General features: G+C 37.4%; 1 protein-coding gene across 1 annotated transcript in view; it reads left to right on the forward strand.

Annotated features, from left to right (window-relative positions):
• Positions 1-25,574, forward strand: part of LOC579783 (protein CLEC16A) — a 104,667-nt gene that overhangs the window by 75,740 nt on the left and 3,353 nt on the right. Inside the window, exons 21-22 of the mRNA XM_030984386.1 lie at positions 6,399-6,564; positions 8,141-8,312. Of these exons, the coding sequence (XP_030840246.1) occupies positions 6,399-6,564; positions 8,141-8,312 (338 nt within the window). The remainder of the gene's footprint in view (positions 1-6,398; positions 6,565-8,140; positions 8,313-25,574) is intronic.

Below are 25,574 nucleotides of genomic sequence, written 5' to 3' on the forward strand. Positions count from 1 at the left end.
TAAAGCTTGTCTAAAATTGCTTTCTTAATGATTTGAAGGAAAAAGAAATTTAACGAGAAAGGCAGATGTGCTCTAATTTGGTGCACAATGAAAACAATGAAATCTCTAAAATTGCCAGTCCTGATTTAGAATCATCCTCCCCTTTAAAATGCTCTTTTATCAGTAACAGTTGGAATTACCAACAGTTACTTTTTCTGTAGCCACTGTGTCTAAAGGCTCAGCTTTCAATTTATAATGTGGAGTGAATCTTGAAATGATATTTTGAATGGTATTCGTGATCAGCAGGAAAGACGCTCATTCATGTTAGTAAGATTGTATAGGTCCTCTGTCGTATTAAAAAACTAGTTAATTGTCAAATAAAATTAGGTGGCATTAATTTTGATAATTTTGTCACCTACATGTAGAAGGGCAGAAACTCATATCATTTTACAAAGAGTTAATACCCTCTCAAGTTCAGCACAAGATTAGTCTAGTAGCAGGTAACAGTTTCTTCCACTTTAAGTTCAAGTTCAAACATACTTGTATGACAGACAATTATTAAACAACATACTTGTACATGCTCTTTCAACATGGAAGATAGGTGCTTGCTTGGACAAAATGTGAATGAAAAATTTACAAAATGTTGATATTGCATCTGTTGAACTCTGTGACCATGTCAGGCTCCTAGTATATCACCAGCCAAGAGGAAGTTTTCATTAAATCTGATGATTTTTCAGAGAAATGAGGATCGTATACCGTGGCTTTGGCCTCAAGTAAAGGTTTCCTGTCCCGTCCATTCTTCTCAAGGGTTTTTATTTAGTTTGAAACACCTCACGATCATTTAGAGGTTTTCGTGTTCCTGTTTCGGAATTAAACCAAAAGAACCCCGGTGAAGTTGAGGAAGTGGGACATTTGTTGCGTTTCTTCATCAGCGATCTGGTGATCGTGGTTAGGTTCTATTTCTGAGGCATACCCACGCATTGTTTGCGGTTTCTTGGAAAAGCAATTAAATTTGACCGATGTGATTGAGACAAGTATTAATAGCAGCCAGATGCTCTTAGAATAGATGGAATCTGTTGAACCTATAGCAAAAATAATGAAAGTGTTAAAATATTGACAGAGTTGATCGCAGGGTTGTTCTATTTATGCTCTCCATTGTTTTTCTTTTCAGCATTTCACAAAATATTCATTTAAATGTAGATGATATTATAGAAGCCTTTTGCAGACTGATAGAAATGATTGAAATAAACATTTTAGAGATGGATTTCGATGTATTTGTATCTATCTTGTTTCTGAGGCACATCAAGGTATTGTTTGTAGTTTCTTTGAAAGGTATTTTTTATTAGATATGACTTGGGTGATTAAGACAGGTATAAATAGCAACCAGCTGCACTCAGAATAGATACAATTTGTGGACCTCAGAAAAAAATATTGAAAGTTTTGAACAAATATTGGCAGAGTTGATAGCAGGGTTTTTCAATCTATTGATACTTTCCATTGCTCATTTTCCAGCGTTTCACCAATTATTTATATACCGGTAAATATACATAATATTATAGAAGCCTTTTGCAGGATGATAGAAATGATTGAATTGAATATATTTAGAGATGGATCTCAATGTATTTCTTTGTTTTCTTGTTATACTGAGGCACATCAAGGCATTGTTTGTGGTTTCATGGAAAGGTATTTTTTTATTAGATATGACTAGGGTGATTAAGGCAGGTATAAATAGCAACCAGCTGCGCTCAGAATAGATACAATTTGTGGAACTCATAAGAAAATATTGAAAGGTTTGAAAAATACTGGCAAAGATGTAAGGAGGGTTGTTCTATTGATGCTTTCCATTGTCTATTTTCCAGCGTTTCACCAATTATTCATCTAAATATAGTGATATTAAAGAAGCCTTTTGCAGACCAATAGAAATGTTTGAAATACATGTATTTAGAGATGGATCTCAATGTACATTGTTACCAAAGCACATCAAGGCATTTTTTGTGGTTTCTTGGTAGGGCTTTTTTTTTATAGATATGAATTGCAAGATTAAGACAGGTATAAATAGCAACCAGTTACACTCAGAATAGATACAATTTGTGGAACTCAGAAAAAAATATTGAAAGGTTTGAAAAATATTGGCAAAATTGACAGCAGGGTTGTTCTATCAATACCCTCCATTGTTTTTCTTTCCAGCATTTCACCAATTATTCATTTAAATGTAGATGATATTATAGAAGCCTTTTGCAGGATGGCAGAAATGGTTGAAATGAAAAGTTTTAGAGATGGATCTCGATGTATTTGTATCTATCTTGTTTCTGAGGCACATCCAGGTATTGTTTGTAGTTTCTTGGAAAGGTATTCTTTTATTAGATATGACTTGGGTGATTAAGACAGGTATAAATAGCAACCAGCTGCACTCAGAATAGATACAATTTGTGGACCTCAGAAAAAAATATTGAAAGTTTTGAACAAATATTGGCAGAGTTGATAGCAGGGTTGTTCAATCTATTGATACTTTCCATTGTTTATTTTCCAGCGTTTCACCAATTATTGATATAAATATACATAATATTATAGAAGCCTTTTGCAGGATGATAGAAATGATTGAATTGAATATATTTAGAGATGGATCTCGATGTATTTCTATCTTTTCTTGTTATACTGAGGCACATCAAGGCATTGTTTGTGGTTTCATGGAAAGGTATTCTTTTATTAGATATGACTTGGGTGATTAAGGCAGGTATAAATAGCAACCAGCTGCACTCAGAATAGATACAATTTGTTAAACTTGCAAGAAAATATTGAAAGGTTTGGAAAATATTGGCAAAGATGACAGTGGGGTTGTTCTATAAATACTTTCCATTTTGTTTCTTTCCAGCATTGCACCAATTATTCATTTAAATGTAAATGATATTATTAAAGCCTTTTCCAGACTGATAAAAATGTTTGTAATAAACATTTTAGATATGGATTTCAATGTATTTTGTATCTGTCTTGTTTCTAAGGCACATCCAGGTATTGTTTGTAGTTTCTTGGAAAGGTATTCTTTTATTAGATATGACTTGGGTGATTAAGACAGGTATAAATAGCAACCAGCTGCGCTCAGAATAGATACAATTTGTTAAACTTGCAGGAAAATATTGAAAGCTTTGAATATTAAAAGGTTTGAAAAATATTGGCAAAGATGACAGCAGGTTGCTCTATAAATAATTTCTATTGTTTTTCTTTCCAGCGTTTCACCAATTATTCATTTAGTGTAGATGATATTATAGAAGCCTTTTGCAGAATGATAGAAATATTTGAAATAAAAACGTTTTAGCGATTGATCTCGATGTATTTGTATCTATCTTCTTTCTGAGGCACATCCAGGTATTGTTTGTAGTTTCTTGGAAAGGTATTCTTTTATTAGATATGACTTAGGTGATTAAGACAGGTATACATAGCAACCAGGTGCGCTCAGAATAGAAACAATTTGTGGAACTCACAAGAAACAATTGGAAGGTTTGACAAATATTGGCAAACACGACAGCAGGGTTGTTCTATAAATACTTTCCATTATTTTTTTTCTCCAGCGTTTCACCAATTATTCATCTAAAGTAAATTATATTATTGAAGCCTTTTACAGAATGGTTTCTGGGAACAGCGACTAAATTTGCGTATTAATTTTAGCAACTAGAATAGGTACAACCTTTGAGAAACCACGAGAAATGATGAAAGTATTAAAAATATCTCGAAAGATGATAGCAGGCCTTTACCATATATCAGTTCTCCCTTATGTTTTATTTCCCAGCTTTTCCTCATTCTTATCTAAGAAAGCAACTGATATTTTAGAAGCCATTTTGAAAGGAAATGGTTATTGAAAATAAAAAGAGAACTTATAGATGGATCTCAATATCATCTATTTCTGTGGAATACTGTTGCATTTTGTATGATTTCTGGGAAAGGCAATAAAATGTTCCTATCAAGAAGATTGCTTGTGGGTATCAATAGCTACATGTATAAGATTTTCTCAGAATAGACACAATCTTACCTTGGAGAAACCACAAGCTATTAAAAGTCTTTAAAATGTCACCAATGGTGATGCAAATCGGTCCTTCTCTATCTGTTTTTTCCTTCCGATAATTTCCTAATATATAAGTCTAAAAGTAGAAATGACAGCAGCCTCTTTAATATAGAATGATATAAATTCATGGAATAAATTCATTAGAAAACTAGATGGAATTTTGACTGCGCGCAGTCGAAAATGATGGCTCCGCCATAGAGCAATTTAAACAAGTTTGGAGTTTAAATCTCCAGTGGTTCTTGAGATATCATGATAACAATCTCAATGTATGGAATTTCATAAGTTGACCTCTGTGACCCTTGACCTTTGACCTACGTGCTCCAAAATCTAATAAGATTGTCTTCCTATGGTGATATACACACTATCATTAAGTTTGAAGTTTAAATCTCCAGTGGTTCTTGAGATATTATGATATGGTGATACATACTATCATTAAGTTTGAAGTGAAAATTCTCCAGTGGTTCTTGAGATATCGCGATAACGATCTCAATGTATGGAATTTCATAAGTTGACCTCTGTGACCCTTGACCTTTGACCTACGTGCTCCAAAATCTAATCAGATTGTCTTCCTATGGTGATACACACTATCATTAAGTTTGAAGTTTAAATCTCCAGTGGTTCTTGAGATATTATGATAACAATCTCAATGTATGGAATTTCATAAGTTGACCTCTGTGACCCTTGACCTTTGACCTACGTGCTCCAAAATCTAATCAGATCGTCTTCCTATGGTGATACATACTATCCTTAAGTTTGAAGTTTTTACATCTCCAGTGGTTCTTGAGATATCATGATAACAATCTCAATGTATGGAATTTCATAAGTTGACCTCTATGACCCTTGACCTTTGACCTACGTGCTCCAAAATGTAATCAGATTGTTTTCCTATAGTGATACACACTATCACTAAGTTTGAAGTTTAAATCTCCAGTGGTTCTTGAGATATCATGATAACAATCTCAATGTATGGAATTTCATAAGTTGACCTCTGTGACCCTTGACCTTTGACATACGTGCTCCAAAATCTAATCAGATCGTCTTCCTATGGTGATACATACTATCCTTAAGTTTGAAGTTTAAATCTCAAATGGTTCTTGAGATATCGCGCTAACAAACTCAATACAAGGAATTTCATAAGTTGACCTCTGTGACCTGTGACCTTTGACCTACGTACTCCAAAATCTAATCAGATCGTCTTCCTATGGTGATAAATACTATTCCCGAGTCTTAAGTTTAAATCTTAAATGGTTCTTGAGATATTGTGATAACGGTCAAACGGGACGGACGTACGGACGTATGGACGTACGGACGTACGGACGGACAAGCCGAAAACATGATGCCTCCGGCACCACCTTCGGTGGCGGAGGCATAAAAATTGTACTGTAGATTTGTAGGATTCTCTTTTCTTTTGATGCTTATTTTCGTGGGAACAAAGCCGTCGTAATCTTTGCTGAATTCATCTTGTTGAAGTCATCGATCAGTTGATTGGATCTCTTCTTTGAAGCACTAATATAGCACATGCATTTTTCAAAAACAATTGAACAAAAAAGGATGATGATGATGAATGAATTTGACTGCTTTAATTGTGTATGGACATGAAAGCAAGAGCAATTAAAAGCAGGAAATTATTCAGTTATTTTTAGAGGAAAGTAAATCCCAATCATTCTTTGATCTTTTCAGGAAAGATCAATATTCATGTCATGAATTGTAGTAATGTGTATGGAAGTGAAAGCCGGATGTTAATGATAATGATTTTGTTTGATGCTTTATTCCAACTTTTACCAGGTTAAAAAAAATATATCAGTAAGTTCAACAACACCAAAAATTCTCAATATTTATTGGCTATGCAAAGTACTTGATATACAATTATCGGTTAATGTTCAAAATTGTTTGAAGTATGTACTTATTTTTTGAAATCATATTTGTAATTTGCCAGGAGTAGCTTCTATTAGACTTAGAATGCCTGCCTGGAATTTGTTCATGTTTGATTTGCAAATGAAGCTTCTTTTTATTAAGAGTTTTGTATAATGAATTATGGTGAATATTTGTTAAGGCCTAAAGCTGGGAAAGTCCAAGGTATTTAGCCCATATGTTACCAAATATTATATTACTGAGTTTAATGTAATGTAATTTCGAACATAAATTGAAGTAAAAATATTACTTTATTTGATATTTTGTTTGATTCAAGCTCTGGTAAGGGTCTCGGCTTGATTCAGTCCTCCAATATATATTTTTTGTAGATATAGTCAGTAATGTATGGTACAAATTAGCTTGGACTTGGCAGTTAAGTCAAGTTTTAAAGGGCTGTGCTATGATGAAACATTTAATTACCATATCCCTCTTAATTTCACTCTCACTCCAGGATCTAGAGGTGACCGGGGACAAAGACGACAGCAGATCCCTTCATGTGACCGTCCACCAACGCTCTACGGCCTCCCCCCACGCCAGACCGGTACCCCTCCTCGCTGCCCGCTTCCAGTTTGATGATCACATCCGATGCATGGCAGCCAAGCAGAGATTGACCAAAGGTAACTTTCACCATCTTGTAGTGACGGCTCAACCTGGGGGGTGTTTCACAATATGCCTGCCTTCATCAGCTCGAGATTGCCAAATAGCCCGCTATTTCTGATTTGGGAAATAATCCCGAAGTTACATCAGCTCGAGAGTTGACCTTGAAACTTGAAACTCAAGCTCAAGAAATTAGCTTGAGATATTTTGCTCAGCGTTCGCGCATATTGCGAGTCTTCTGGCTGTTGAAGACGCACTGGACAAATAGCAGGATATTTTGCAAACTAGCCCAAGATATCTTTGGATGATTATCTCGATCAAATATTCTGCTAATTGCAACTTCGGGCTGATAAAGACGCAAATTAAATTTGCGATCGAGATAGTTCAAATAGAGGGATGTTTGGCAATCTTGAGCTAATGAAGACAGGTCTAAAGACTAAGATCGACTTTAAGTTGGACTTAACTATGGCAGGCCGTTCGTGCCACTGTTCGCTCTTGCCATTTACTGGCATTGGACTCTGAAGGGAAGTTTAAATCGTGGTCACAAATCTACAGAATTTAATTTTTTCGATAGTTCATTATTGAAGGAAAAAATGTTATCTAAAGATCATAATTGAGAGACCGACAGTGAGAACAACCAGTGGCATGAATGGCCTGTCATAGTTAAGTCCAACTTAAAGTCACTCTTACCGGTAGTCTTTGTGAAACACCCCCCTGGTTACAATACCACTGCACAACCTTTCTCATCAGGTAACGGCTCTAGAGTTCTGGAAGCTAATGCAGATTTGTTTTAAAACCTGTGACGTTGTGTTACACTCTGTACTTAGTTACAGGCAGGTGTCGGAAAGGAATCTCTGCAAATTCATTTAAATTTTGTAAATTAGATTTAAGTTCGGGCAAATACTTCATGGAATACAAGACCTGCAGGCTGGGTGGAGATAGTGATTCATTTTCCATGTGGCTCCTGTATGGATAAAGGCACTCAGTTAGGGTCCTAAATTCGTATGGCCCATATTAGTCCTCTGTCCCTGTGACCCACAGTTTTCATTCTAATGAATCAAAACACAAATGTTATTGTAAATTTGGAAACAACATCTCACGACAATAAACCAAGAGCGATTATCGCAAAATTTATATATATATATATATATATATATATATATATATATATATATCATACAGGGACAACATGCTGTATCTTCCATCAGAGTACACTTCACAATGAAGATATCTGTTTCGGGAAGAGAAAAACCTAGCAATTCTTGGTCAAAAGAACGAGGCATCACACACATTTTGGGATGGTATAAGCTGCCAACAGCATGGAAGTTAAAGGGTTGATCGGATTCTTCAGATTTTTAAAAAATTGTCAATGTGAATGAATTTGTCATGAGAATGCCGCTTAGTAACAGTTTGTTCCATCATCAAGTAACACCTGGCTAGAATGCTCCCCAGGGCAAGCACTGAATCCACTGACAGGGGTAATACATATCTGTAAAGCGCTTAGATACATCGTAGATTTATAAAGCGCTATATAATATAAAAGCGGAATATTATTATTATCATTATTTTGTCTGTTTCTGATTGATTGATTGACAGGTCGTCAGAAGGCTCGCCAGGCCCAGATGGCATGCCTCGCTGAGCTTCTAGAGATCCCCATCAGCCATCACTCCGGTCTCTACGGTTCCTCCTCCGCCATCTCCCATCATCCTGGCATGGCCATCGCCGTGTCCAGCTCCAAGGGAGGGGCTAGTAGCCCCAGCACTGCAAGGTAGGACAACCTCAAACAATTCTTGATGTTTATTGCACTATGGTCCCTGCTACAACTCGTAGTAGGTCCCCTATTGTACCTGACTACTCAGAAAGAAGGTTTTCATTTACAGAAGTAAAGTACCAGTAGCCTTAAGCCATGTCCAGGCCCTGTTGCACAAAACTTACCATGGACGGTAATTTTGCCGTCAATGGTAGCTACCATGGAAACCTTGATTTTGATTGGCTGTTGAGCCCTCTTACCATGGTAGTTGCCATTGATGGCAAAGTTACCATCAATGGCAAGTTTTATGCAACAGGCCCAGAAGGCTTTTGATCAAAGTGCTAGTAGTCCAAGCACAGCAATGCAAGACAATCGACACATTTCTTGATTGAACCTGACTTCTGAAAGAAAGAAGTGTAAGCTTACAAAAAAGGAAATAAGTAAATTATGGTAAAAGGTAGTGTCTGGCCGACCTGTTGATCAAGGGGCTAGTAGATCCAGCACAGCACTGTAGGACAACCCACAGCATCTACAGATGTGTCCGGAGAAAAAGATGTCTTTAGATTAGCAACAATGACGAGGGATTTGTTGACCAAGGGACTTGTTGCCCCTGCACAGTAACGTCCAACAATCTTAACATTTGTTGATGTTGATGTTGGGAATTTTTACCTGCCTGTTATTGTTAAGAAAAAATGTATGTACTTACAGGCAAATATCGAGGGGATCTATGGTTTAAATTGTGTCTGAAGGACTTGTTAATTGAGGGGCTCATAGCCCCAGCACAGCAAGGTAGGACTAGCCAAACAATTTTTGATGTTGATGGTGGTCTTTATTTTACTCACCAGAGAAAAATAAGTTTTGAGATTACAGGGTAGCAACTTGGGGATCTACTTTGTTCAAGTCATGTTCAAGGGCTAGTAGCCCAAGCATTGTACAGGTGGATGACAAAAGCATTCTGTTGATCTTTAGTGGAATAGTTAGGCTTCCATATTTGGGCCAACAGGTATGAGAGGACATATGACATATGATTTACTGTCCACGACAAGGGTTCTCACAGGACCGAAAGAACGTGTATTCAAAGTTAACTATAAGCCAGGAGAGCAATCATTTTATCTACAAGCTAGCGTAACCTTGAAGTTGATTATGTCTGCACGGCACATAACTGAGGACCAACACTGCTCCGCACATAGCTAGGAATTTATTTTAGGGGGGCGGTAGTGAGCACACAAAGCGTGCAAATCACTTACAGAGCGTGAAAAGGGCGCTCCCTAGAGGGTGGGTGCAGGGAGGGCGCGGAAGCTTTGACGTTTCATTAAATTATTAGAGAAAGAAGACGATTCGTGTACCGTTCTCAACTCTTAAAGTAGCTCGGCGAAGAAATTTCACATAATCATTCAAAATGGGCAAATTATACATGAAGACACACATTCTGCTCTAAAGTCTTGTAAATAAAAATGAAACGCGGTAAGAAGCTTTTTCCAAGAACCTTCTCAGAACTTCAATTCCTGGCTTGAACATTGTTCGCGCAGTAGGCCGATTATGACGTCCCTGGTTGGGCACGATCGCAATTCTAGGCCTCAAGCTCGCCTCTCGCACAGCTCGCGTGCGGTATTTTGCATAGCTATACGTATACATTATCCAGACTTCGCATGCTTCATATCCTGACCAGAAAGTGGAATAACAATCTCTAGAAATCATGTAATTACATATAATATTAAGCAAATTTATGTAATATAATACGAGGGGTGAATCGTGCAATTCGATTTGTCCAAATACCCTTCCATTCTGTGTAATTTGCTGAGATGTTTTGTATTTGTTCGGTCATCATATGCCTAGGCGTGATAGTGATAGCTGTTGATTATATAGGGAGACCATGATGAGTGAATCGCGAGCGTCCTTTTTTGTATGATGTCCTGCAGCTGCAGTTCTATTTCTGAATGGTGCATATTTGTAATTGATTTTCGCCAAATATAATCTCACATCTAATCATCTTTGTTTTATTATCCGTGAAATTTGCCAAAAAGCCCCACACATCCCGAAAAATTAGAAAATGTCTCGCCCAGTCATGACAGATCGATCGCCAGTTGAGCGGGGCCGGGGGAGCTGAGCGGCAGCTGGCAGCTCAACCAGCTCGCGCTGATATGCTATCACTTGACCTGCACCAGCATCGACGCCGTCTACTCCGAATTGTTCTCTTTCTTCCATCTCTCCTACATCCCAATCATCATCATCATCACTATCTCTACCAGTACCACTGTTGTGGAGCTGTGCTCATTAACTTCGAATTCTAAATCGAGTAAAACCTCTTCTTCGAGCTCGGACATTTTGATCAGATATTTAGCGTTCGAGTGGCGTTTATATACGTATAATGCATGCAGGCGAGAGTTGTGTGAGAGCTTGAGGATCGCACTCTCGCTCATGTGCCCAACCTCCTACGTCACAAATCGTATGTCACAATAGCGGGCCGATCAAGGGCGGAATAATCGGGTAGTAATTTCACCACTTTTAAAAGCAGATAAGTCAAATCTGTAACAATTTTTGAAAACTAAATATGAACCATTAGAAAGATTGTAACATTAACTTTGCAATGATACCAACATTATTAAGGTTAAAAGCCTTTTGAAACCTTCGCTCAGCTTCTTTAACCCTTGTCTGATTTCAGTTTTTCCGCTCGAAGCACAGAAGCTTTGACGTTTCACTAAATTATTAGAGAAAGAAGACAATTTGTTGTACTGTTCTCGACTCTTACTCCTTGTTTGAATTCAGTTTTCACCCTCCCGCTCGAAGCGCAGAAGCTTTGACGTTTCATTCAATTATTAGAGAAAGAAGACAATTTGCTGTAATGTTCTCGACTTTTAACCCTTGTCTGAATTTTCAAAAATGTTTGTCTGCTCTTTTTTCTTCCTACGTCCTCTTACTTTGTTCTCTTCTCTCCCTCTCTCTCTTTTTTATGGCCAGCCTTGGGGGGGGGGAACTGCTCCCACCGCCCCCCCCCCCCCTGGCTACGCGCCTGCACTGCTCTTGGGGTATGTTATGCTCAACTTTTTCTGGCCAGAATGAGGCATCTGTTACGCGTTTAGTTCAAAACACTGTTGCGTCCTTTCTCATTTTTGTAGAATCAACGAAAAACGGCTATCATAATTGCCGATCGTTAACTCACAAAAAGGTGCATTTACGATCAGCGATTCTGCAAATTCGGCGATTCTGGGGAAGCATAAACGCACAATCATTTGTAATGAAATGGGGTCAACGTAGCATGCGCAGTGCAGGTTTGCTGCAGACTCTGCTCTGCACTTCTCTAGCTCCTCCAGGCATGATTCTGGCTCTGCCAGAGAAGAGCATAAACAGTACACCGTGGAACTGCAATTACGATGAGCGTTTACAATGAGCGTTTCAAATCGCTCATTCTGCCTTCAAAACTGAGCATAAACGTACCCTGGCTTGGTTTGCAACTTGGAGTTGACTAAAGTTTCTTAACCACACATTGGCAGTAAACAAAGACATACAAGAGTGCTAGTAGTGGCAGGGAGCAGTTATCTTTCATCATTAAATGTTATGACACTGGGTGATGTTCCAGTAAAAGTGGTCTAGAGTTTCAAATATGATGATTATCCTCTCTCTACCTATCTTTCATCATTAAATGTTATGACACTGGGTGATGTTCCAGTAAAAGTGGTCTAGAGTTTCAAATATGATGATTATCCTCTCTCTACCTATCTTTCATCATTAAATGTTATGACACTGGGTGATGTTCCAGTAAAAGTGGTCTAGAGTTTCAAATATGATGATTATCCTCTCTCTACCTGTATAGTATTTCAAGGTTATATCAAAGTATTAAGATGCTCTATTTTTTATCTAAATTTTCTTTTTTTCCCTCAAATTTTTATATCAATTGCATTATAGTTCTACTAAGTTTGTACATGGTTATGAAACTGTTTGCATAAGACACCTCATATATTTGATTATCCTTTGATTTTTTTTCTTAATTAAAAACAATTCTGTATCCCTTTTGTAAAAGAATGTTAAACACCATGAAATTTGACATGTGCAAAGTGTTCCTGTCGTTCATGGTGGACCAAATTGCCAAAATGCATGAAAATGAACTGCTTTGTTGCCCTTTTCTATGAACTTATATCAAAAGGTGCACAAAAATGTCCACAAAACGGTGCCATAAACGAGGATTTTAGCGACTAAATGACTGGTGAATTGTTATCCTTGAAAATTTTGGAATGTCATAGTAGTAAAATGGAGCAAGGAAATACAGAGAAAATAGGCCCATTTACATAGCCCAAAACTATTCTGCAATCCTGAAGGTTTTTTGGAATCCCATCCACGCTATAGAAAAAACACATGAGAAACCGTTGATGCTTGATAATTCAAGGGGGTGTCCTTTTTCCTTTCAACTTTGTTTTCTTGTGACAGGGATGGAATCCTTGAGCTCCTCTTCCCTTCTGTAAAGGAGTTTTCGATGAGAAAATAGTACATTCAGTTGGTTTAAAATTGTATGGAAAGCTCTTAAACACTATTCTTTTCTTTAATACGCATAACATCTCATTAATGCCTCATTGAGGCGTTTTTGTAAAGGATTTCTTCACATTTTACGAGCAAAGTATTTTGATCCTTTTCATGTCCTATCAACTGTATTAAGTTTCTCTTTTCATCATGGAGATTACAGCTGCCCTGTCCTATTTAATAGTTCACGATGCCCTCTTTTACAACGCTCATTTTCTATCAATTTGCTGGTATCCTTGTTGCACTGTTACAGAATTTGTTTAAAGCCATGTCTGTGGATATTATTATGGAAAGGTAATAAAATGAGTTTGCTAAAAAATGGCCAGGGTAAATTTTCAACAAAACCAGACAAGGAGGAAAATAGAGATTGATTTAGCAGATAAGCGCCAGACTGTTGGATCATATCCCCTATTAAATAAAATTGTCTTCCAAGAATTTGAGCAAGGTACTACCCTGCTCTTTTCACTTCCCAGGGTTTCCCCACTGTGCAGCTGGCCTGAACAGAAGCAATTCTGATAATGAAGTTTTACTTTTTTATTTAAAAAAAAAAAAAAATAGCATCCAAACAGATCTGGAAATTGAGAAAAAAAAACTTTGATGGAAAAATAAAAACAATAACGTACTAAGATTATTATCCCAGTAACAAAAAATAAGTTTAATACTCCCCCCCCCCCCCCCTCCTTTCATCTTTCTCCCCCTTCCTCATTACCACGCTCTCTTTCTCTCCCTTTCTCTATCTCTCCATCTCTCCTTTATCTCTCCCTTTCTCTCTCCTTCTCTTTCTCTCTCTCTCTCTCTCTGTCTTTCTCTCTCTCTCTCTCTCTCTCTCCATCTCTTTCTGTCACTCTCTTTCTCTCTCCCTCCCTCACCCTTTTTTTCCCTTTCTCTGTCTCTCTTTTTCTCTCTGTCTCTCTCTCTGTCTCTCTCTCTTTCTCTCTCTGTCTCTCTCTTTCTCTCTCTCTCTCTTTTGGAGGGATTGCTTCCATCCTCATTTCTTTTGTACTAGAAAACAGTGTGACTGAGTTTTAATTGTATATCAGTGAAAAAATACACGGGGGCTCGGGGCGAAATAGCCCCGAAATGCCCAAAAGAGCCCCTGAAAATCACAAAAGAGCCCCTGTAAATTTGCATAGAGTTCAATGCAGGCAAGTTTGAAAAGAAGCTCCCGAAAAAAATATATATATTATTTTTTTTCCCTGTGTATATATGTATAATTTAATTATGTTATTTAAACAATATGCTCTGCAGCTCTGGACTAAATTTTGGTTGAGAGAAAAAGTACCCTTTTTTTAAGACTGATCTTATACACCTAACCTACAGCTATCCTTTATTTATCTGCTTTTTTTCTCTCTCCTCCCTTCTCCCTCTTTCCCTTCTCTTTCCCTTCTCTTTCCATCAGCATTCTCATTTGCACATTCAAATCTACCATCTACTTATCAAGGTTATATAGCAGACATACCCCCTGTCCACACACAACATTTTCCGTGACTAATCATGATTAGCTATACCGTTTCGCGATAGTGATACCGTTTCGCGATAGTTTTACGACCAAAATTGTAGGTGTGGACGCTCACTAACGATACGTCGTATAACGAAACTAGTCTAACGAAACGCAGGTTTGGGCATCGTTTCGAACTGAAACTCAATAAAGAATCACGCCTAATCACGGAAATGTTGTGTGTGGACAGGGGGACCCCCTGGGGGAGTGTAACTAGTGTAACTAACTGGGCGGGGCTTAACGTGACCTCGAGCGAAATGAGACCAGACCTCTTATCACTATCGCGAAACTCTATAAAGAATCACGGAAAATGTTGTGTGTGGACAGGGGGCATTTTATACGATGATTCTTTAGTGACGACGTTTCTTGTGTGTGGACATCCTGGAATTTATACGATGATTCTTTATACGACGTATCGTTATAGAGTTTCGCGATAAATTGTTTTGTGTGTGGACACGCTGATAGAGGTGTGCATATGATATAAGCCTACAGTCAGTGAAAATATCCAAATTGAACTCTGATATTTAAGAATCCACTTCTCACTTCATAATGCAGTCAGTCCCTAGATTAATTGCCTCTCACTCGATCACGATTCCAGGAACTCCAGCAATCATGTATTATGCAACTTTGATGAAAAAGCTCCCTTTTGAGGTTTCCACTTTCGCAATTAAAAGGTTCTGGCGTCTTGTTTCTGTGTATAGATAGATTCACAATTACATGTTGAGATTAGTTCATGTTTTAACTGTATATTATCTGACCCCTCTCCCCCCCCCCCCCCCCAACATCTTTGTACTTGTGTGAATAGACCTAGCCTGGTTGAATTTTCTTTTGTATTTTCATTTTTAATTGGGGGGAAGAGAGTCTAGAACAGAATGTAATTCTTGCATGTAGTATGTAATTTTAATCGGCAAATATACCAATACAGTTCACAATAAAAGCAGAACTGTGTATACAATGAATGAAAAGGACCGATAACTCAAAAATCTGTATGTGAAAATACATTTACACATTTAGGATACTGAATCAAACTGATCTTTATATTACTGTACCTTCTTTTGGCAGAGATGCATAAATGTTGTTATCTTTATAAGGCACATAATATTTCCTTCTTTTAAGATTCCAGAGGGGTATTGTTCTTTTAAATGAACTTCTTTCACAATTTTTCTGAGCAAATCCTGGGCTGATGATGTAAGAAAATTAATTCAATTTTATGAAATAAATCAGTTCGTAATCTAAATCAATGATTTAAATCATCCCCATCACCATGCGTGGTCTATTAATTTTGTTTCATATTTTCACATTTCTCTTTTTATGCCTATTTTTTTTGGGGGGTGGGGGTAGAGTGTCGATCTGTCCCGCTTTTTGTGATTACTCAAGAACCATTGAACAGATTTTAATCAAACTTGGATGGAGTATGTATGACCATGAACTGATTTGATTTTTGGTAGATGAAGTTAAAGGTCAAAGGTCACAGGGTCATAAATGTGTTTTAATATACCAGGAAATACCTCAATAACATGGAAATCATTTCAGCAATTCAAACCAGACTTGTTTAGAGCTTCTTTCATTTTTCAACATGCATTCTCCTTTAGGTATGGACCTGAAATTGTCTGACACAAGAGCATTATTGGTTCAATAAAATTTGTTGAGGATAAACTGGCTGCAGCTGCCTCTATGTGAATCTTGGCCCTGTTTTATAAAACTTGTTATCAATAACAAATGCTAAATGTCTACGACAAATTTGCTATCGGCCAATCAACTGCCACGATTTCAGTAGCTTATAACAGTTATTGTAACTTGTTATTGCTAACAACTTTCATGTAACAGGGCCCCGGGGCAGGCATGCAAACTGGCCTGGTTCTTTGGAAAAAAGGATTTCAATTATTGATAACAGCTGAAAAGGAATTGGTCACCAGAAGAAACCTCGAACGATCAAAGATTGATGAATTGATTTGAAGAACGGTGTAGATGTTTAGGGAAATTCCCTTTGTAGAAAAGTGAATGTGGGGAGCCAGGGGGCTAGCTAGGGGAAACTGTCGTGGTACATGATTCATAGCTTATACTTAGAAATCGTGAAGCTTCGTGCCGTCCAAGATAGCGAAATGAAAGAAATAATGAAATCAAGCAAAAAGACAGCTGAATGTTGTTACCATCGGCCAGTTGTCATTCAGTTGTCATTCACCTTTTAAAAATACATGTAAAGCCTGTCAGATAGGGGGCACTACTACATGTGCATGCCTTTAAAAGAAAAAGTGACCCATTGAAAACTAAACGCCAGATAAGTCTGGCTGAAGTCGATGGAAAATATGTATTCTACCAAAATCAAACTAAAATTGCATCCAATAGAATGAAATACACAGAGTGACTGCTCATTACTGGAAAGGGCTCATGCACCCAACCAGGAAATCTTCAAAGGTGAATTTTGTGAAAATAAAAACCACAAAACATGATATGAAGAAACATGGTTTCGGATGGGAAGTTGCGGTTGAGTGAAGTTTGCATACTAGACAACTTTCACACGATGTGTCAATGTTACGGTAATTCTTTTTCAGGTTCTTGCAAGAATTAACAATGCTTAAGTTTTATTTGACTATGCAATATGATATTGTACAAAGTGTTTTTTTACAAGTAGTTTTACCCCATATTTCATTGGGGGATTGTTGTAACTGTCATCCTTCCAAAACTTTTTGATTTATTTTTTTAAAACCAGGAAATCAATACTGTTAGTTACCTATCTGCATTGCAATTACAGTTTATGATTCAGTGTTCATTGTATAGAGCAAAAGGAGTGCAATTTTTTTTCTTCATACTTTTCATACTATTTATACACTGTAAGTATTGGTGGGAGATTTTAACACTCTATTTTAATTGACTTTTCCCTGTTTTTAATGAAAGAGTTTAAAGGTAAAGACCAGTATTGGAAACGCCCCAATTTCAAAAAATGAAATGGAAGCTCTCATTACCAATCATGTGAAAGAATATGTTTTTGACTAATACATGATGATAAAAAATTTGCCGGGAAACCGCCTACTAATTCATATATTTGGTAAATTTGTTTCTCTCATGGTCTGTGAGAGATATAGGGTAGTCCCATATACATCTATCTGTGTATAGTGCTTGTAACTTTACAAAGAAAGGCCCAAATTTCTTATCATTTTGATGATTCCAGAACCTTGCAGATGCTAGATGCTAGATGATCAACCTTTTCTCATCGATTCCACAACGTTTCTTTCACAATGCAATCGCATGACCATAACTGGTCTTTACCTTTAATCTAGGCAAATTTGAAATGGACCCTTTTATTGAAGTTACTAGGTCTCTTATTATTTATGATTAAATGATTATTAGACCATATGGATAGTAGACGAAATGAGCATCAGACAAACTGGCAAATAGACCAAATGAGTGATAGACCAAATAAGTGATAGACCAAATAACTATTAGTCTAAATGGTCATTAGACCCAATGATACGTAGACAAATTGATTATTTTCAACTCATTTCAAAGACTTTATTTTCTGCAATCAAACAAATCAGTTATACAACAAATATGGATAATTATATAAAACATAAGGTATGCAAACAATATACAAAATATAGAAACAAATGTATAATACATGAGTAAGAGTAAATTTATACGTTGGGCCATTGCGTGTATAAAGAAAGACCATATGGATAGTAGACGGGAATAAGTTCAAGTCAAGTTCAAGTTTTATTTATCTTTCTTTCATAACACACATTTCAAATATGACATGAATATAACAAGTTAAAAGAATATGGCGTTGCAATAGAAAATAGACCAATTGGGTAGTAGACGAACTGGTCATAGACCAAATGGCAATTTACCTATCTGTCAGGTCCAGTCTTTTATTTTCTGTATAGGTTATTTCCATAATGCAGCTTGAGAATTCCTCCTTGAATGGTATCTAATGTAATAGCAATTCAATTTCAATTCATTTTATTCCATTCATCATATATAAAACATACATAAGTATAACATTGATATTTACAGATAAGTAAATAACATACAAAGAACATAACGAAAGATAAACATAAAATACAAATATATATATATATACAAATGAGGAACCAGCAAGAAAGAACAATTAAGTCTTATGTGGTGCTGGTCCCTTGTGACTTAAAAAGAATCTTAACCTATAGCACTTAACACCCTACAACTAACACCTAACAACTAACACGTAACATCTAACACCTGATTGCATATATATATATATATATATATTATATATATATATATATATATATATATATAAGCACCTTCAGGATACTGAATTTCAACCTGACGTACGTTTGGTGATGCCCAGGATTGGAGTAGACTAGGAAGCCAGTGTGAAAGGGTTACTGATGCGCTGTCGCTCTGTGGCAGGAAAAATTTCCTATCTTTTTCATGGTCTGTCTCCCGAGGCCAATAATGTCATCCATATTGAAGCTGCTACTCAACTCAGGTGAGTTGGTTTCTGGGAACTCGTAATCATGCTAGTCTGCGTTTCCAGACACTGTGTTGGTTTTTGTGAACCTTTCAAAACAATTTACCGGTATGTTGTTCCAAAGAGATATCAGTATTGAAGGCTATCAAGGCATCCCTAAAAGGGATTGGGTAACTTTGTCTCAGATTCTGAAACAAAATCCTGGATTTAGCTCATGCTGCAATGATAATTATAAACCTTTAGGTCAGTCAGGAACCCCATGACTTTACAAGCCGATCGCCTGTCTGATTATCAAGATATTTATGATTGGAAATCGAAATCAAATTTTGCGTTTTCCTAACGGTTTTCATAACACTACAGTCTATTGGGGAAAACAAGTATGGTAAAACCAGTCACTCAAAGATGTTTACTTTTTTGAGGCACTTCTTGATCATTTTGAAGCGCAATTTTTTTAGGGCTTCAATATTACACCATATCATAGACACTGATAGCACGTAGGGCCGTGCATCTCAGATTTAACATTGTTAAACGATGCCTTGAAGGGATTCTTTGATATTGGTAACTAGAGACCAAAGGCATCCCACCCCAAAGGAGGCTACGATATCAATGTCTAGATGACATGAGGGCATCCCCACCCAAATGTATTCTATCCCTGAGGCCATCCCAATTTAATGGAGACAGTGTCTAGGGAAACCCACCCCTCAGGGAAGCCCATTATATCAGTGCCTAGAGACTTGAAGGGCATCCCTATCCTAAGTGATGGCGTAAAGCAGTGTCTATCTATTGTAGGGCATCCCACCGTAAATCCTAGGTTCCATAATATCTCTGTTGAGAGGCTATGGAGGCATCCTACCCCAAAGCAATGTCTAGAGGCTAAATGTTCTCACACACATTGTGTTGGCACGTCACTCCAAATGGATGCCATAATATCATGTCTAGAGACTAAGAGCGCACCATAACCTCCCCCCCCCCCCCCTCCAATACACACACACACACACCACCACCACCACCATCACTACGAACACCACCACACCATAATGCTACTGCCTGGAAGCTATACCACCTTAAGGGATGCCATCAATATCAGTATGTAGAGACTAAAAGAGCATCATGACCTCACCCCCCCCCCCCCCCCCATCCCCCCTACACACACCATCTCCACCATGTTGACATCATATATGTGCCTGGAAGCAAAAAGGGCTTCCCACCCTAAGGGATGCCATTAATATCAGTGCCTTTAGAGACCACAAAGGCATCCACCCTTTAAAAGGATGCCATAATGTCAGAGAATGTCTAGAGGCCATTAAGGCATCCCCTACAACTCAAGGAAAGCCATGATTATCAAAGTGTCTCTCAAGATTACCATCCCATCAATCTTAAGATGGAAGCTCCTGGCTTTTCCAGGAATTGGATGCTTGACCTATTTCAAATCCTTGACATGGGAAATAACGCTCTCAAAAAACAGTCTGGGTCTTTTCCCTTTCATTCTAATTCTCCTCATATTAAAAACAGATCAGCCCAGCCATGAATAATATCTGCAATATTGCAAGGTATGGATTATAAATAACAGATAAGATTCAACCTTAGTAGAAAGTTATTTTTATTTTACCTCATTATTTCATTCTCTATTCTTCTTTTGGACATATGTTATAAGAGAAATACTATACAGAAATGTAACACATCTGTTTCTTTCAAATAAATTGTATTAAAAAAAAAACTTTAAATATTTAAATAGTTAATTAATCAGCTATTCCTAACCAATGGTAATTGCAATGAATTAATTTCAATGCATTCTAAAGGAGAGCTCCATGAAATAGTTGTCAATTAAATAATTAAATTGCCCATATAGTCTCTGTTTGAGAATATAACATGAAATTTGAACTCAGATGTTTAAAAGTAGGTATGAGATTAGGAATGAAATATGAACATTGATTAATTGAAACAAGTCTTTCACTCTCTATCTCTTAAAACCACAGTTTCTGTATGTCTGCCTCTGTCTGTCCCTCTCTCTCTCTCTCTCTCTCTTGCTCTTTTCCCTCTCTCTCTCTCTTTCCCTCTCTCTCTTGTTTGCTCTTTTCCCCTCTTTTCCCTCTCCCCCTCTCCCCTCTCCCCTTTTCCCCTTCTGTTTCTTTCTTTCTCCCCCTCTCTGTTTCTTTCTTTCTCCCTCTCTATCTCCTCTCTCCCTCTCTCTTTCTTTCTTTCTTTGTTGCTATCTCTCACTATGAACATGACAGACAAATAAAGCGGACAAAATATACAGTTCCTCAGGTAGACAAAGGAACATCCCTTCACTGCTATTATGTAAAAAGGTGAATATGCAGTGAAGGGATGTTCCTTTGTCTACCTAAGGAACTGTATATTTTGTCCGCTTTCTTTGTCGGTGATGTTCATAGTGTCTTCCCCTCTGTCTTCTGTATTTTTTACTCTTTCTCTCTCTCTCTCTCTCTCTCTCTCTCTCTCTCTCTCTCTCTCTCTCTCTCTATCTCTCTCTTCACACACCCCCTTTTTCTTCTTCCTTCTATACTTTGCACATTGTTATCTTAGAAAAAAACATTTAATCTACCTAGAGTCTTTCCATTTCTATATTTTGAGAATTAATCTCTGTATCACTTCAACGGTTATTGCACCTGTTTGTCAAATATTTCAATCTTGTCACACTTTGATACTTTTTATGGACTATTCATGATTCATTAATGTGAATTAAAGTTCATTGTGAGCCAGGTCATGCTTGTACAACATAGTGTACATAGTAGTAAATATTCACTTCTGAATGATAAACGCCTATAAACCAAAACAACATCTCTCTCTCTCTCTCTCTCTCCCTCTCTCTCTCTCTCTCTCTCTCTCTCTCTCTCTCTCTCTCTCTCTCTCTCTCTCTCTCTCTCTCTCTCTCTCTCTCTCTCTCTCTCTTCCCTCCTTCCTTTGATTTTTTACTCTCCTATTTCCCTTTTGTTCTCTGTACTCCCTTATTCTCCCTTGCAAATTTATTTAGATCTCCATATTTCTCCTTTTAAATTGCTATTTCTGCATAAAACTGATCGATTTAATTGCAATAAAAACGTGTATCTGATCAATTCATGTCAAAAGTTCACACTTTTCTTTTTTGTATTTCTACCTTGTGTATTCATCCAGATCTCCACATTCCTTCATTGTATTTTGGTATTGGCGCATTAAACTGATCATTTATGTGAAAAACATCTTTGATAATGTTCAATTCATGTGAAATGTTTCACACGGTGCACCGTGTGCGGTGAGACCCAAGGGTTACAGTGATTCAGTTCGCTTTTCGCCTCCCGGGCACAGGTGATGCCAAATACTTGATAATAATAGTAGTAATAATAACACTTCTCTCATGCATAATACCGGTATACATTTGAGAGAATGAGCTACATATACGCCCAGAAGCAAACAATACAAGATTGGATAGTTTCACACACGATTCATTTCTTGATTTCTCTCTGATCATAATCAGTAATATTTGATACAATAAATCATGCTGTGCAGATAACATCTGAACTGAATTTAAAACCATTGATAAAGCTAGGTATATCTACAGTGCCAGTTGAATGTACTCAGACGAATCTGATTCCTGGCATTATCTGTTTTGGCATTATCGATTCTAGAATTAACAGTCACCTTTGAAACAAACATACAGAAAACTGGACGAACATGAAGAAAGTATACTCCTCTTATTTCTGATATTGAATCACAAGGATACTCTGTACAATACTTTGCTATCGAGGTTGGCTGCAAGATTGTTATCTCTTTGGAAAATACACAGCTGTAAACCAACAAAGTTCAAGTTTTATCAGGATAACATTTCTAATTTAATAGCAGTGATCTCTTTATTTGTTAATCATTATGCAAAAGACAACCTGGAAACCCTTCTCCATGTACCATGTTGCTATGATATTGATTAAAAATTGTCTGGATTACCCCAGGTTGTGAGAAGAACTTAATTTGTACTATATTTCAGTACTTTATTACAAGTTATCACGCTACGTGGCTATCTAATCTGTATAACTATCCGCACATTGATTTGTAAAAGCCATTTTTAATGATCTGTATGTTTTTTACCTTCCCCGCCCGGTATGGGGCCATTATTTAATCAGGTCAAGTCCTTGGGTCACCCCATTATTCTCTTCCTTTTCTCCGAATGCCTTTGTCGTAATATCTCTGTTCCTTTATTGCTGGAGTATCAATAAAGCGATGTACAAATAGTATATCTAGGATTCGGATTAGAATCTCTTTTCATGCTCGATGTGAGGGCGGGCTCGGTGAACAATAGAGGGCTCACCTGGATTTCCAATAAAGCCGTCTTTTGTGCTGTATTAGAAAAGAAAATGCTTTAATAAGTTGAAAATTCTGTCAGGCAGCTTGCACTGTGATTCCCCTACCCCCCCCCCCCCCAAAAAAAAGAAGTAAATATTGGATTTTAATGGAGCGTGAGAAATGGGAATATTTTTCTAATTTTAGAAAAGTTTTTTCCCTATCTATTCTCTGTTATACAATGCAGCGGCCCCGGCCGTGTACACTAACTTTTTTTGAAAGGGGGTCTGGATTGATTTTTTGGAGTCTGTATATATACGTGAACTGAGCTCTACGTTCAAAATGTTGAAATCTTGGGGCCCGTACTTACATTTTGGGTGTTTATGTGTCCTGGGTTATACCAGTAGGTCCATCGTTACACAAACAGTTTTTTTTTGCTAGTCAGATACCTACTGACTTGTGTGTATGCTTTCAGCTTCCTAATCTCTTCCACTTAATTCCTCCTTTCAAAGATGTAGAAGCAAATAACTCTACATTTTCATCTAGTGAGCACAATATCCTCTCTCTTTTTCCCTCTCTTTCTCTTTTTCTTTCTACCCTCCCCTTTCTTGTCCCTCTCTTTCTCTCTCACCACTTCTTCTTCTCTCTCTCTCTCTCTTTAGTCATTTCTCTTCTTTTCGATTTCCTCGTCATATCTCGCCTTGGTCTAGCCACATCTAACCAGCCGTTGTATATTGTATTGTAACCATATTTTCATGTGTGTGAAACAATATGTTCTTCTTAAGTGTATATTTTTTGGTTCAATTTTGTTTACACTATTCAATTTCATTGTAAATCAACCATTATGAGTTCCTGAACTTTACGTGTTGATGTTTTTAAACCGAATAAATAAATAAATAAAATATAGTGTTGCTGAGAGTCAGAAGGGTGTACTCTGTATATGTTATATATGTTTTATTGCCATTCTGGCTTTGAACAGACAATGTGGCTGAAGATCACGAGGATGTTTCTGTCACCACATTCGAGCATTCAATATGAAAAGGCAAAGAAACACCCTTCCAATATGAAACAGAAATACTTGTAATCAGACCAATGAACTATTCAGCAACTTATAGTGTTTTTGTTCGCATGAAAAATTTTGCATGTCGTTCTTCTGTTTTGTTTAGAAAGTTTAGGAAAGTTTAGGAAAAGTATCCAAAGAAAATTCGGGAAGAGGTCTAAAGATTATGCAAGCACTCTTTGGCTGTTGTTTAGAAAAGTGATACATTTTATTAGTTAATATGTATTTCTGTTTTCCAGAAAACTCTATAGAATTCTTCTCCCCTCAGTTAGATTTGTTTTCTTTCTTTATCGTTATTTAAGGCCATGTATAACCTATATCATAGCATTTCTCAGAATTTTTTACAGAAGCTTCAATCTCTCTTTACATTTGTGATTCCGTTTATCCGAAGTATCCTGTTAAACCTTCGTAGATAGAAGAATCTTCTCGCATCTCCCCCAAGCTAGCCACATATGAATCCTTCAAGCCCCCTCTTGGCCTAATCTTGCTCTCTGAGCTGAGCCCTCGTGACAAGGAATCCTGCCGCAGTTTGAGCACAGATTACTCCAAATCAGGCTCTCTCCTTCCTCCCATTACCAAAATCAAGAGACACGTCTCGCTACAATTTCCTGGAAATCTTGCGGAGATATCAGCTTCGAGTCATTCGCATTACATCGTAAGAGCTTAGAGCAAGACCATCCATTTACATGGAGCGGCATCGATTTCAATATCGTCGCTCTCGAAATCCTCCATGTTTGATTTGCGAGATTTGCACGAGGGATGCAGAGAGAAAATGGAGATGAATCAAGCGCTGCATGTGCAGCCGTCGCGGGGAAAGTTCCTGGAAATCCGAGGCACGGGATTGGAGATGCACAATTGCAGCTGATTTGGGGCAAATGATGGAGGAGCGCTCTTATTTGGAGAGTATGATGAAAGTCAAAGATGCGAGTTTATTCCTAAAAGATGAATTCTTGGAAAATCTCGCAAAGTAATGGAACAAACTTCAACTCCTGCAGCTGCCCTGCTAAAGTGCTAGGATTGTAGGATATGGAGAAGAATAAACCAAGGAGCTCCTCGAAATGAAAAAAGACAAGAAGAAGAAAAAGGGAGGAAGGTGTTCATATGAAAAAATCAGATTGGTTGTTAAGGGTCAAGAAACTTTGAAGCTGATGACTTTGTGTCGCTGTAAAGTCTTTTAGCACTTATTGGTCACTCGTTGGCAATGGTGTCTGGATCTTATATCTTAGGGTATGTTTATGCTCAACTTTTTCTGCCCAGAATCGGGCATCTGTTACGCGTTTAGTTCAAAACACGGTTGCGTCCTTTCTCACTTTTGTAGAATCACCGAAAAACGGCGATCACGATCACCGATTGTAAACTCACAAAAAGGTGCGTTTACGATCGGCGATTCTGCAAAATAGGCGATTCTGGGGAAGCATAAATGCACAATCATTTGTAAACGCGTTTAAATGGGGTCAACGCACTGACCTCTAGTGGGTCTACGAAGCATGCGCA

The sequence above is a fragment of the Strongylocentrotus purpuratus genome, unplaced genomic scaffold (assembly GCF_000002235.5).
Source record: "Strongylocentrotus purpuratus isolate Spur 01 unplaced genomic scaffold, Spur_5.0 spur5_scaffold_14, whole genome shotgun sequence".
Lineage (NCBI taxonomy): Eukaryota > Metazoa > Echinodermata > Echinoidea > Camarodonta > Strongylocentrotidae > Strongylocentrotus > Strongylocentrotus purpuratus.